This window comes from Melanaphis sacchari, unplaced genomic scaffold, assembly GCF_002803265.2.
Source record: "Melanaphis sacchari strain LSU unplaced genomic scaffold, SCAv2.0 Contig75_pilon_pilon, whole genome shotgun sequence".
In the NCBI taxonomy this organism is placed as follows: Eukaryota; Metazoa; Arthropoda; class Insecta; order Hemiptera; family Aphididae; genus Melanaphis; species Melanaphis sacchari.
Window position 1 is genome coordinate 26023 of NW_020271537.1, and position 15929 is coordinate 41951.

A 15929-nucleotide genomic window follows, 5' to 3' on the forward strand; every position below is an offset into this window, starting at 1 on the left:
AAAAGAAGAAAACCGTCTGCTAAAACAAATTAAAATACAAATAGAAAACACGTTTTGGAATGAAGTAGATACAAGGTGATACTTTTAAATGTAAACTCACATTTTATCGAAAAATATTAACGTTTTTTGAAATATTTTTTTTTAGATAATTTAAAAACGTTAAAAAAGAATTTATCGTTATTAATTTTTGGTACGTTGTAAAGTGATAGTTCCACCGTTTCGCTTGTCTAAACTTTAAAATATACTATTATAATTTATAACTAAAAAACTAATTATTAACTATACTCGTTTGAACTTTAACTTTTATACATATTATATTGAATTTTTTAAAAGTTTTTTGTTTAGGAATTTAAAATTAAAATGTTTAAAAGTTAGATTACCTTTAATAATAGGTAATATTATAAAGAATTTTGTTATAAGACTATATGTCCAATAAAAATAATATAAATATATATTTATAAGTCTGTGGTTAGTCCCCGTCAACCATTGTCTTTAAATGAATAAAATATGGTTTCGAAGAATTATTATTGTATACTTAGTGTCACAATGATTATAATTTATATTATTTTTTTTATTTACTTTTATATCGATTTAAAATTTAATTTTAAATTATTGCTATTTACGTGTTTCTTGAAAATGTAAGATAATATTGTATTTAACATGGTAGTATTTTGATAATATTTTAATCGATGAATTATTAATATCTGTCAAATATAAAATTATATATTTGTCATAAAAGTTTTAATATCTAGACAGGTTATGACAAAGTTATGCGTATATATAATTTGACAGGTATGCGAAGGACGACGATAAAATAACATGGACACCCTATACAGTTCAACACAACGTAATAGTATAATATAATGTGGAAAATAAGTATGTATATAATTATTAATTACCTAAATAACAATTATTATACAAAGCATTCATTCATTTACATTCACATTATTTACAACGCAATTATTCAATTAATATAAAGACTATTGATGAAACATCATAATAGGTATTCCCAAAATACTTCTCTTGTACTACACATCGAATTTAAACTTCGGATATATGATATAATAAAACAGGTATATTTACAAGTATAATTTTTATTTTATATTTTATATTGTAACTACCAGTTTTACTAAAATTAATATATATAATATATATGTATAAGACTCTGGCGCCATGTCGATGTCGAGTACCTATATATAACACATATATATAGTGTAGGAATTGCGTTTAAATTGGTTTCTCAATGATGCCTTAGGTAATCGGTGGGTCAAAAAATTTGTATAGGATCAATAACTCTAATGGCAGGCTGTCAGATTTTTGAAGAGTTGTTCTTCACATTATGTATGGGTATATCGCAGTTGAAGTCGCTCTTTCAAGGGATATGTTACATTTATTATTATTATTATTATTTCGTGATCAAAAACGTTTGTATTCATTGTTAGACTCAATTTCAAGGTATTATTACGAGCTAACCTATTATTGGCGGTGTTTTTAAAAATATTTATTGGATCAAAGTAAAAAATATAATAAACCGCGTCTGCAATATTCATTTCGTAATAGTATTATTTTTTATTTTTTAAATTGGTTCAGGTTTTTCAAATAATAGTAACACTGAGAATTTTTACAGAAATTTTTAATAAAAATTATAATAATACATTAATTAAGTGCGATTAACAAAATTTTCTATTTAAATAATAAAAATAAAAATGTTTAGTGAAAAAGTAACAATATTAATAAATATTCAAACTTTGATTTCGTTTGGCTACGAACAGTTAATAATAAGTTGTATAAATATTATTATAACACAACTTATTAGCAATGAACAAATCTGATATTAAATTTCGGAAATTATTTTTCAATAATAAAGGTGAAAGTGGTAAAAGAAATTATTAATAACGCTTAAAACTTCGTACACGATTATGTAGATAAAAATCAGGTAAAATCATATATACGCAATCATGTAGCTTAAAAAGGTATCACCGATAACGAATGTACGCAATCGTGTTGTACCCAAGAAATTTACTCTTAGAAATTTTTATATTTATGTGATTAAAAAAATTACTTGTTGATATAGTGACGTGTAGGGTCATTACACATATTTTCAATAATCGTTAAGCACTTAATTTGTGTATCTATATAACTATTTTTTTGATTTTATTGATAGTTATATATATATATAAGTAATGTCTCTACTTATGAAATACACTTTAAGTCAACTATACTATTGATAACTTTTTGAAATTTTTATAATTATGAGAAGTTATTTTTATTGAAAAAAAATTAAAAATAATAATAATAATAATTTAAGATCTGTCATTATAATCAAATTATGTACCTTTTTATGATTAATAATTTAAAATTTCTTTTCAATATTTTGGAACCTATTTTAATAGTACTTTTAATTCCTTTATCTTGTATTTATTTTTAATTTACCTCAAGGTTAAAAGGAAAATATAATAATCAAAGACTGTTAATTAATAAAATATTTGATAAAATTATAAAGTATACATTATGAAAGTCCATGAATTAAATACGCGTAATAATAAAATGTACCAAGGAAAAGTTTAAAAAAAAAAAAAAAAATGTTATTGATATTATGTAATTTGCGAGTTATATTTAGTTAAATTATTATTATTAATACGAAATAGGTAAATATTAAAGTACAGATAATAAAAATTAGTCATTTCAATGTCATTTTAAGTATTTGATAAATATACACAAAGTATATGACTCAATTATGAATTCATCACGTGATTAAACGAATGTTATTTAAAACTTAAATACATGAATAATAAATTATATATTAAAGGATACAAGTTCTATGAATGTACAGTTTTTTGGTATTAAAGCAAATTTTAAGCTCTGAATGTAGTTTTTTGAAATTTGCTTACGAATCGTACACATTTGTATTGGTATAGTAGACGGTATAAAATTATTCCAATTAATATTATTTTCACTTTCCCATCCAAAATCACATTCACATAAATCGGTAATGCTGTTTAGATATCCATTGTGACAACGGATTATCTAAAAAATTATTAGAAAATATTTAGGTTTATTGAATTTTAAGTATTTAAATTAGTTTTGTAAACAAAAATACTTTTTAAATTATTATATATTTTAAGTAATTCATACTTGGATAGAATGAATTTCGTCAAATGTTCGGAATTGTTCGTCACTTTTATTGTTTTCTATCCTAGATAATACTTCTTGAATATCTTTTTGTGTAATGATATGATTTAGATCTGCACATTGGTTGTTGAGCCAAATATAGGCCTATAAATGCTTTTTAAATTAGCTTATATATTCATTATTTTTAAAATTAATTAAATAAAATATATTTTTACTCAATTACTTGAAATTAGAAAAGTATTTACGTAATTAAATATATTTATATAAGTTTAAGAATTTATATAGGACTAAAAAATGCACTAAAAAATTAACAAATGTGTATTATAAAAGTTGAGAAAAAATATTTTCAACCAAATAATTTAAAATTACATTTTATATTTATTAGTATGAAATTTTTTTCTTTTTTTTTATATAATTACATATTAATTCTATATTAATGTCATAATTGTTACCCAATCCTTTAAAAAAATAAAATCGTTAGTCAGTATAAATGGAGATTGTATTATCATATTATCATGATATAATTTCATCGGTGACTGCAGTCAGTAAAATATAGGCATTTTATTTTTAATTATACATTTTAATAAAAACTAAATTATTATTTATTTATTTATTTTTTTTTGAAGAATAATTAAAGAAAACACTAAAAAGTTTGATAATGATGCGTAATAACTAAAATAAGCACTATTAAGTAAAATCCTTAAATCAAGCGTAGAGAAAATAAACACGTAGGTACAACATATTTTAAACTTACTCATTCTTTATGTTGATAAAAGAAATGCTTTTCACTGTGTAGGCTATTTATTCAACTAACCTTTGCCAAAATAAAAAAAACCATGTAAATGCTTAAAGTCCATAAGATTATAAGTTATAACTATATTATGCGAATATAAAATTAGCTGTAAAAACAAAATTACATAATACCTACACATAATCAAAAAAATGAAAAAATATCGATTACAGCTAAAGGCATTCCTATTATGTGATATATATATATATATATATATATACATAGGTATATTCCATTTAATATAAGAATAATATAAATTAAAACAATAAAATCTTATAAAATGAAAAATAAGTAACTTATTAATAAATTAATAAATAAACAATTTATTTACTTGATCCTTATTATTTTTCGATTGACATGTCGGAATTTTTACACACTTTTGTCTTGATGTACTAAAAAATCCTCGATATCCAGAATATTTCATATGACAATTTACAGGATTACAATAATCTAAACGATCCTCGTCAGGGAATTCACATTTTATGCCTAAACGATTTGATATAATATTAAAAATATTAGTTCATACTACAATTTCATCGATAATATATAAATAATATATTAAACTAATACATTATAAAAATATAAAGTGAAACTGTGCTAAGTACAGTTTATAGTTGTAAGTAAATTTGTTATTTTTTTTTCTTTTATTATTAAGTACTGGAAAAAATAAATTACCTATTATATCTGTATGTTATGGTTTAGTGTGTTTATAACAATATTATATAATTTTAATTTTCCATATTTAAAAAAAATCATATTATATATTAGATAAATATATATACTTATCAGTGAAGTCAATCAGCTAGATTATTTAACTCAATTGGATAGTTTATAATGAAATTCAACAGATCGCGTGATCACAATAACAAAGTGACAAATGTAATTATTATTATACGATCGGGGAAAATTTCAGACTCAACGTTTGTAAACTTAATTCTATAGGTACATCTATAGATTTTACTATAGTATTACTGTAATCAGTCTAACCTTATTATTATTATTGATATTTGTCGATTAAATTGGATACGGTATGTATTTCAAGACGTCAATCACCTGCGTATTACAATTTACAAAATAACCGTATATAACAATAATTATATAGCTGAAATATATTTTATAGTTTAATTTCAAAAAAAGTTGAATTAGCTAGAGGGGAAAAATGTATTCCTGCTTAAATTAAAACCCCTGTCACAAGCACTACACGGTTTAGACCAGGTAGATGTTTATATTTAAAAAACTAAAACGCCACACGTTATAGTTTACATGGATATGAATTAGTAATTTGTTGGCAGTAGGCACATATAATAATGTTTAAAAAATATATGTATATTTAATATTTATGCGTTTTTGTGTTATTATTATCTAAACTTTATTACTTAATCCAACAACTAATTTTCATTAAAATGTTTTTGTCATTTACAAAAAAAACTTTATTACATAATTTTAAATATACGTTTTTGTGTTGTAGGTACGTTTTGGAAAATATTTTATATATGCCATACACAGTGCGATTATTATAGGTATTCAAAAATAATATACAATAATTGGTTGATGAATATTCAAATTAAGTATCTACTTTAAACTAAATTAAATTTTTTGATATATAAGACGTAAGTGACGTAGTGTAAAAACGTGATTATTTTTGGTTGAAATAAATTAATAACAATGAACACTATACCTGTAGTTAATTTGCTTATCATAACATTTTTTGGAGTATGATGTTTATATATATTTATATATTTATATGTATACATTTGAGTTACTCCGTAGTCAACTAGAAAATACCTTGTGTTACTGTTGTATCAAAATAAATCTTTTGAATGACTGTAGATTCGACGTGTTCATTTCTGTTGTATATTATATTGACACGAACATCACATTCGCCACGACGATTATATGAATACTACCAAAAAATGGATATAATTATTAAAGAAAAAAAATATGTTTCGTTAGACATAATGTATAAGATTTTTGCATCAATTAATAAAATACTATTAATATACGATAAGTTGTTATTATTATTTTTTAACTATTATATAATATTATCAATATAAGTATAGGTACCATGAATCGTAGTGGTGTATTATCTCATTAAACACTAGATTAATATTTTGTTACAGAATAAAATAATTGTATTAATATTCAAATAATTTATGAAATCCTGTAGAAAGATAGGTAGGAAATATAAAAATATTATGCATGATATACTTCATAATCAGTTTATGTAGTTGATAAAAGTTTGTTTGGTAGAAATGTAAAATTTACTTAGTTTATTAGCATATATCATATATTTATGCTCTATATTATGTATATACGATTTTGGTTGATAAACGAACTAAACGGTAAAGTGTGAATCATGTTTAATATGATCATTAACAATATAAAATATACACCAAATTAGATTCGTGACTACTATAGAAATACCTATAATTATTCAATGATTAAATCGAATTTTCCTTGTATATGTTAACACGCTAATAAAATAATAAAATGGTTAAAATCAATAGAATTACAAATTGTTTCTTATTGTATTTTTATCTTTAATTGTTCAAACAATTAGTATTAGTTATTAATAGTTAAAGCTTAGGTACCTACAACTAATTATAACTAATATTTGAGTATTGCTGAAGGGTATAAATTTAATTATGTAAATTATTCGTAAAATAATTAGGTAATTAATACATTCCAAAATGTAATATTTCTAGCATACAATTCGGTTCTTGGAAAAATCACTTATTAGTTATTAGTGTATAATTATGGTCTACGGGCCGCATTGAGTACAGTCATGGATCAAATTTTGACCACTCACTACTAGTATAGTGATATAAATTAACAAATCAATACAATTGTAATTAATAATTAAGATTTAATTTTTAAAAAGTTTAAATATAATATCATGTGTGTGTATAATATGTATAATTTATCTAATTGCGAGGCTACATACTTATACTAAGTTGGTATTTACATTTTACAGCAGTAATATGAAGGGAAATTCCCGGGAGGTTTTTTTTACTAGTTGCCAATGGTAACGTTATAAACTACAATAAAAATAAGGCATTAACCATTGGAGTGTGTCATAAATATACCTAGGTAGTAGGTACACATACAAAATTACTGGGGGAGATATTAGATAAGTCTAATTTAAACATTTTTATTTTATAACTATACGTTTTACAATTTCAACTTGACTACTAATGCAAATATCAAATAAAATAAACAGTATAATATTTAGTTTTATCTATAATTATATGCATAGTGTTATGTATAAATGATAAATTACATTGTAGCAATTCGCAGTTTCTTTTAACTTATTAAAACAAAGTTTTTTTTATTTAAAAAAATTAAAAATGTAGCAGTTTTTTTGTATACTATACCAATTAAAAATATACTATGATGTATCATGTAATAATACAATATAAATATAATATTAATGCAATGAAATATGTTAAACTAAAAATATGTACTCAATTTAACAATATATAATATTATTATTGGAAAAATAATAAAAATAAACAAACATGATTTTTATATCACAATATATATATATTTTTATTTCTATTATATCTGAGTGGTATACTACATTTAATTATATGTTCATATCTTTATTTCGTATGCATCATAAGATATATTATGCAATAATAAATAATTTAACATATATTATATATATATAAATTTAAAACGTTCAAATGGAAATTTAATTGAACAAAATAATAACTATTAATGATTAATATATATCATACTTATATAAACAATAAATTAATATAATGAATATACCTAACAATTTTTTAGCAATAATTAAGTAAATTTATTTTTGTAGCTAAAAATATTTATATGGCTATATACAATGTATATTATACATAATACGAATTAAAATTGTTAATAATATTGAGCTAAAACACGAAATGCTAAAAAATTAATTTTAATCCATTCAATATAGAATAAGTAAAAACTTAAATAGGAACGAGATACATATTATAATTATCTTACACTTTATAGTCTATAGATGTAGCTATAAATACTTTGTGATTATTATGATCTAATTTCATTATGGATACAAAAATAGATAAAATGGATAATTTTTTTTAAGGAATATTGTAAATTGCGATAGGATAAAAAATATTCAGAAAGTTGCTTTGTAATATAAATGATTGCTATATAGTAAGTATATCGAGCCTACATCTTCATTTATAAGTTTATAAGTAGGTAATTATTCATTTGTATTATAACTAATTTTTTTTTTAAAGTACTATAAGATAGGTAAATTGAACTAATTTTTTCCAACAGCATATTATACATTAAATATATTATATTATTGATTATTTTTATATGACATCAATATTATTTCTATTAACTTCCTTTAAAGAAAAACTATTATTTAACGTTTAAATATTATGCGAAAATTTCAATATTTAAATTTAAAATACTTTGAGACAATGTATAGCTATATTTTTAACTATTGTAATTTATAAGAGAAACTAACAAAGATTTAACAAAAAGAAACAAAAATGTTATTAATATAAATTTAATGAAAAAAAATGAAAAAGAAAATATATGTGTTAATGAATGTTAAAAATTATATCGTGTGTAGAAAATACAAATAAAAAAAATATTTAGTAAAAATAGTTCCTATGTATGAATTATAACCAAAATACAAAATATTTTCGTTTTTCCGCTGTTTATTATTTTTTCCTGATTATTTAAAAAAAAATATTAAACATTTTTACCTTACTGATTTTGAATTACCAACTAGATACCGCAAAAGCTATTCCCTAAAGCGAAAGATTAAAGAATTTTTTTTTTTTTCTAAAACATGCAACGATTGACAAGGAAATAAGATAAAACACCATTTTAAAATCAATACCGACAATAGCGGTATATTCATCGTTCCGTTAAGTATCTAAAAGATCAAATGTAATAATATATAGTCAATGGATCATATACTCATATGGATAATATTTCTGCTGAATATTGTAGATGGTTTAAAGAGAAACAAACTAGTTGTAAACTTTTCCTGAGTTTCAGGTTTTTTTATTACACGTTCTTGACTGCCTATATATCGTACCTATTTGATACTATTTTAAGTGTATTTTTAATTCGAATTATATGAAAAATAAAATAATAAAAACATCTCAATATGATAATATTATTTTAATAAATTATAACAATAAGATTGTATATAAATAGTATTATTATTTAAATTATGACTTAAAATGTTTTCGGTTGCCGGTGTACGTCTTGACACTATAAAAATTAGATCTAAAGGTATATAAGCACATTATTACACACATATTTACGACAAATGAATACCAAAATAATATCAAGTAATAGAATTCTTGTATAGTTATTTAATTGCAGTGGTTTTTTATTTTATTTCTGGCAGGATATTTTACTATTCGGAGAGAATTTATTCTATTGTTAAAAATCGTTCCTTCTCAAAAACACGCGGTTTTAATCAAAAATATTTTATACGTCGGGTTAAATTATAATAATATAATGCGAACAATCATGTGAATATATTATTATTATTTTACAGAATAATGTCATCTGTCGTATAAAAACAAAAACAAAAAACGGTACACGAGCATCGTAATATTATACCTAAATTACATATATATATATATATATATTATTTATTTGTTAACGGATGAAAACATTTTCTCACCATCGGAATTCGTGATAGTATAGGTATATGTATAAGTTTTATTTTTACTTTAAGGCAAAATCTCGTTATTGTTTTACATACGAAAATTACGATGAATTAATTTTGGATTTCCGTTTGAAACTTGTAATATACGAAGTCGCTATTAAATACAATATCATACATATAAGTATGCACGATTGCGGTGGCAGCAGAAGTTAGTTATTTTTCCCACATCGATTGACTGTAAGTATGTGTATGTATGTATGTACCTATGTATATATGTATGTGCGTATGTATGTATACATTCACGTGTATATGTTTATATCTATATAATATACATAAAGCAGTACGTCCGGTTCTTTCATTATTACCTACACATTTTTTCTTATTATTTTTCCTATTCAATATATAAATTATTAACATGGCGGCCGTCAAATAATTGCTTCACGTCAATTACTACATAACCGGGTTAGGTTGTGTTGTCTCGACGTCGATATTGTTATTATCATCGTCATCGTCATCAACATCATCATCACCGCTGCAGTCGTTATTATCATTACCATCATAACGCATATAAAATGCACCCGAGGAAACAATACAACCGGTTGCTGCGGTTTCATTGGATGACGAAAGGTCACGCCCAATGAACTCTAGCCGTTTTCCAGTTTTCACGTCGTGTTAAAGACGAAATGGACAGGGCCGTATATACTGGTGGACCAGAGTAAATTGAGTTTTGTATACGCAATAAATATTAATGTTTTAGGTAAACTGCGTGCATTTTAAAAATGTTTGCACATGTTGAAGAAAAAAAATCATAAAAATAATGGCGAAAAGAAATCGTTTACGAATCTAATTGATATACCTAATATTATACCTATTGACTATTATATTAAATACGCAAACATATACCATTTTAAGGAATAAAAATAATAAATTATGTAATAGTTGTGTGTCGATTTTATCGTTCAATGCTGTAGTATCTATATTGTTATTTGTTCTTAAAAACACAAATAGATGCTGTATTAGACTATAATTGATTTAGATGCCAGCTACATTTGTTTAGAAACGATTTTCTATTATACCTATAAGTAAATTTACTATACACAATCTGTAAAATAAATAATAATATTATTAAAGATGTGACGCAATAAATACATTTCCCTCCACGTTACACGAGTAACATTGATGAAAATTGCATATACTTTAGATTTTTAATTTTTAATTGGATTAAACATTATACGATGGTATATACATTATACATAGTATATTTTACTATATAATAATTTTTATGCAAAATAATATATTTAACGTGATATAATATATATTTATCTATTATATTTTCTAGCTAAAGTTTACTTACTGCGTATATTTATATATACTATTTTTATAGATTGTATTGTAATATTTGTTACGTACTATATGAATATATATTAAAGTATTATAAAATATACGCACTAAACATTTTTCGATACGTCTGAATTTTTATTTAATATATTAAAATGACCCTTGGCAAGCGCCAACAATTCGACACTATAACTATCGACAAGAGCGAACTCAATATACTATTATTAACAGTTATCGCCCATGACAATAAAGTAGGTACTATTTTAAACATAATAATTACCATAGATTTATAAGCTATACGTTCCTTGTTATAAAATTGCATACACTGAAGTGTTCAAACCCCCAGATACGGAAAACTTATTCATAAGAAGTAGTATACCATCTCTGAAAATCTATAATATTGAAACAAGGTTCCCCGATAACGTTACAGTATAATATTTATTTATTTTGAAAATAATAAAATATTTTGAAAACAATTGATCATATTGAAAATCAAATTACAAAGTATCAGACATACATCTTATAGTAGTACAATATACATTTATGTGAATAGGTAAAAAGTTAAAGATAACATAACATAAAATAATAATTATAAAATGCTTACAATATTGTTAATAGATATACATTAAAAGAGACTATATATTATTACAAAAAAACTTATCTATATTATACTTGTTAAAATTTGTATACGTTGGAACGGCACATAAAATGTATTGAATAGCCTAGTGCAAGAACTATAAAAAATTAAATTTAACTAGTAGTTTTGAATAATTATTAACGATACCATTTAATAATATATATAAAAAATATATAAGTAGTTATATGTATTCATCATATTTAAAAAAACTTACAATATTTAGGTAATGAAGTGTTATAATTTTAGAATCTCGTGCTGCCAAATCTAAACTGCTTCCAATCAGTTGAAAATGCTGAAATAACGTTATAACATTTTAGCAAATTGCTGTAATACCCAAATACCCAAATATAACCTATAGGTAATACATAGATTAAAAAATAAATATTTAACTTATAAAACATAATAATTAACAAATAAGTAAAATTATTTTTATTATACCTATTAATAACTATTTTGTATTAATATATAATTTTTATACAATATGCATATTTTTTACTTTATTTGTTATAGCTAAAACGATAGTTATTAGCTTTCTTAAAAATAAAGTACAATTAGTTATGATTACAATTTTTATCAAATGACAGTATTTTAAATGTTCAGTAATATTAAGAAAAATGTTTATAAATATTTTTTACCATATAAATCAATAACCATCATTTATATAATTTGAATTTTTAACATAATTATTATGAATGATTAATTATTTTGGTTCTATATGTACTAATTATAATTATTAATATATTTGTAGGTAATTAAATTCAAATTATTGTTTTAAAACTAATTCAAACAAAATATTTATTTTTTTAAATATTCTTGATCTATAACCACTATTATATCGTTATAAATGTTGCTAAATATTGAAAAAAGATTTTTTATTCTATAACTACTTTTTACTGTATAACTATTGTAGTAATTACTTTTTTTAATGGTTTTCTAATACAGTTATGTCTTAGTACTGTTGTCCGTTAGTCATTTACTTATAATAATTTATTAAAACTAGTATAAGACATTCAACATATATTTTATAATTTATATACTTCTAACAATCAAATCAAAGTGAAATAGTTGCTAAATATATTATGATCGATAATTTTTAAAATAAAAATATATCATAATATATTTTAAAATTTTAGAATTTAAGTAAAGTATATTATAGTTTACAATGTACGTATCTTTTTTTTTTTAGGTAAGGAATAAATTATACTTATATAATTGATATACTGTATACAATTATATCAATAAATAATACAGGATATGAGTGGCCTATTATCTATAAAAATATATGCATAATAACTAGGGTTCGGAAGTTGATGACCCTAAAAACAATAAAAAATGACCTAAAAAAATGCAAATATGACATAAAAATGGCAAAAAATGACCTAAAAATTACAGATATTAGTTTTATATTAATAAAAACACATTAAAAAAATAAATATTTTACTATAAAATTTAAAATATGATATAAAAATGACAAAAATATCCTTAAAATAGGAAAATAAAAAAACTAAAAATATTTGTTTTATAAATTTATCAAAGCTTACAAATTATTAAAAAATCAAAATCATTGCATTATATAATTAGAGCGTATTTTATGTTATCGAAAATAAATGAACGATGATTATCTGTTAATAAATATTTATACTTGGAAAAACTTCTCTCCACGTATACTGAAGTGATTGGGGCAAGTCTGAAATGGACCAAATCATTAGCATTGAAATCATCTGGAAAACACTCACATGAAGCTTCTTCACCATTTAAAATTTTCGAAATATACTAGTGTAAAATCAGTAAAAATGACTAAAAATGTGGGAAATTACCTAAAAATGTCAAAAAATGACTTAAAAAGTAATAAACACCAAAAAATGCAAAAAAAATGCAAAATAAAAATTAGTTATTCAGATTCATATACTTATGAAACAGATTTGTGGCCAGGAGAGCATCGTCTAAAAAATTCCAAAAAAAAAAAAAAAAAATGTAAAATGCATCAACTTCCGAACCCCAAATTAATAACTAATAGCTCACACTTATTAGTTATTATGCATATATTTTTATAGATAGTAGACCACTCATATCTTGTATTATTTATTGATATAGTTGTATACAGTATATCAATTATATAAGTATAATTTATTTCTTAACTAAAAAAAATAAATATATTATGTGAGTTAGAGTGAAAAAAATTGCTATAAGGTAGAATGATTATAAGAAGTTACACATATTACTCATTATATATTGAAGTGTATAGGTACTATATATACACTATACTGATTATTGACTTTATTAAAGGCATCTTTTTTAAGTCTCTAAAAGAGATTTCCAGGAAGTCGTAAAATATTTAAATTATTAATAAAATAATTATAGACATTTTGAAGTTTAAAAAAAAATAATAATGTTGATGATCCTAAAGAATAGTTGACTAATAATTTTGTTAAATAGGTTAACTTAAATGTTTAATTATAATATATATTATATTTTAATTGAGTGGTCAAAACTTAGTACGCTTCGAATAAAATATAAATTAAAAAAAAAACTATAGGCCATTTAAATTGATTTAAAATTATAATACTCAAGACTGACGTGTTGTTTTTAAGAGTACTTTTATCGGTAGATCAATAATCATGCAATTATGCGTAGGTTCGTATATATATAGTATCAATATAAACAACAAAGTCGTAATATAATGTTGGTAATGTATAGTAATATGAGTAATATGCGGTTGTTAGTGTTAACTGTATGGATTAACAGAACAGTATATTTATAATCACTATTATACACTATATATGTGTGTACATGGATATTGGATTGTATATTCAGGGGGTTGGTTTTCCGGGTTCACACCCTCATCATCGAATTTATTTTTTTAGTATAATAGCCATATAGTATTTTATTAGCTAGTAATTTCATTTTTGTTCATATAACCACTATATAAAATCTTCCCACCCCTTAAATTTATGTTGGCTACGATTATAGGTTTGTGTGTGTGCGATACTGTGTTCTATAATTAAATATTTTTATACGTACGTCGCAATCAATATCGGTCTTATCGATTTGTTCACAACATTTTATCATATCTGCAAACACAGTTACCGGACGGTAGCCGTAATTATTCAATGTTATGTCTGCGAAATGTACAATAATATGATTAGAACAATAGAACTAGACAATCGTTATGAGATAAAAAAATACTTGACACTTAACAGTTTAAATATAAATGCATATAATTTAACTAACACGGTGCGTGTGCTGTAAAACGTATTATTTTGCCATCTACGTGCGTCTTTTTTTTTTACCATATTGAAATTTATAGTATCGTTTTTTCGGTATCTATTCTATGTAGGTAGGTATATGATTACGAAAGGATGAAATCAAACTTTCATATTTATTATTGTTTTCATTCAAAAGTATATAATGCGGTATAAATAACGCAACACAGTTCGTCGTGGAGATCGAGTGATGTATACAAACAGGTATTCGCAAAGGTATATAAACGTATCACATCGGACAATTTTGAGGGAAACGATAAATTAACTAAAACAAAACAAAACGAAAACCGAGTGTCATACACAAACTCACACACGTTTAAAATATACAGGCACACAGACTCACACAAACCTAACCGACCGACAAAAAGAACGTATACGCCGTTGTTACTATTATGTGACTGAAACGAGATTGGGTGCATGCGGCGTATATATATATGTAAGTGTAATGTGCATGGTATAAACAGTGTATTGTTTATGTTGACAACATGCGAAAAAGAACACGCGTCCGTAATGCAGTTGATCACGCGAACCCCCTCGTACACAATACGATAATATGTACTCCGGCCGAAAATATATATCTGTACATATATATTTAGGTATAAACGTAATATACACACACACACGTGCTTGAGCGTGTACGTGTGTGAAAACAAAAATGATACAAAAATATTATACACGTATATAATGTATACGTAATTACAAAACGACGAGATGGTCTTTCGCCTTTGGTGGAGTGCGTTTGCAACGAGGGGCCCAGCCTCGGACTACCTTCACCGCGCCGCCGACACCGCCCCGTCGGCCGGAAACTTCAATCAAAACCGCACTGTATATGTATATATTATATAGTATTATTATTATTATTATTATTATTATTATTACAAAAAATGTATTGTAGATGATAATATCATCATATTATATATAGGTACGAGTATAAAATTCTGTATATATAGTATTAATACCTATACTGTTGGCGTCGTTGGCGAGCGGACGCTGTCGTCGAGCGGCAGATCGACACGGGTAGTCGAATTCCGAGTATATGAACGTGGATGATATTTTGCAAGTAGTGAAGCGGTCGTCTATTTTATATATATAGGTATGAATCGCGCTATATACGAAAAACTA

The 15929-nt window shown here is 23.6% G+C and overlaps 1 protein-coding gene across 1 annotated transcript; it reads right to left on the reverse strand.

The window, feature by feature from the left end:
• Positions 1-1762: 1762 nt before the first annotated feature.
• Positions 1763-14801, reverse strand: LOC112601153. The gene is made up of 8 exons (XM_025348606.1): positions 14776-14801; positions 14566-14663; positions 11759-11836; positions 5708-5825; positions 4254-4408; positions 3136-3276; positions 2815-3027; positions 1763-1828 (listed from the first exon to the last, which is right to left on the reverse strand). Exons 2-8 carry the CDS (start codon positions 14611-14613, stop codon positions 1763-1765), a joined length of 819 nt encoding a protein of 272 aa, XP_025204391.1. The 5' UTR covers positions 14614-14663; positions 14776-14801.
• Between the last annotated feature and the right edge of the window lie 1128 nt (positions 14802-15929).

Bases quoted from the DNA above. Each gene is read 5' to 3' on its own strand.
- LOC112601153 (XM_025348606.1), bottom strand. From the start codon at position 14,613: ATGATAAAATGTTGTGAACAAATCGATAAGACCGATATTGATTGCGAC. The intron at 4,409-5,707 runs GTATTTTCTAGT...CAAATCGTTTAG, and splicing joins TGATACAACAGTAACACAAG to GCATAAAATGTGAATTCCCT. The intron at 3,028-3,135 runs GTATGAATTACT...ATAATTTTTTAG, and splicing joins ACGAAATTCATTCTATCCAA to ATAATCCGTTGTCACAATGG.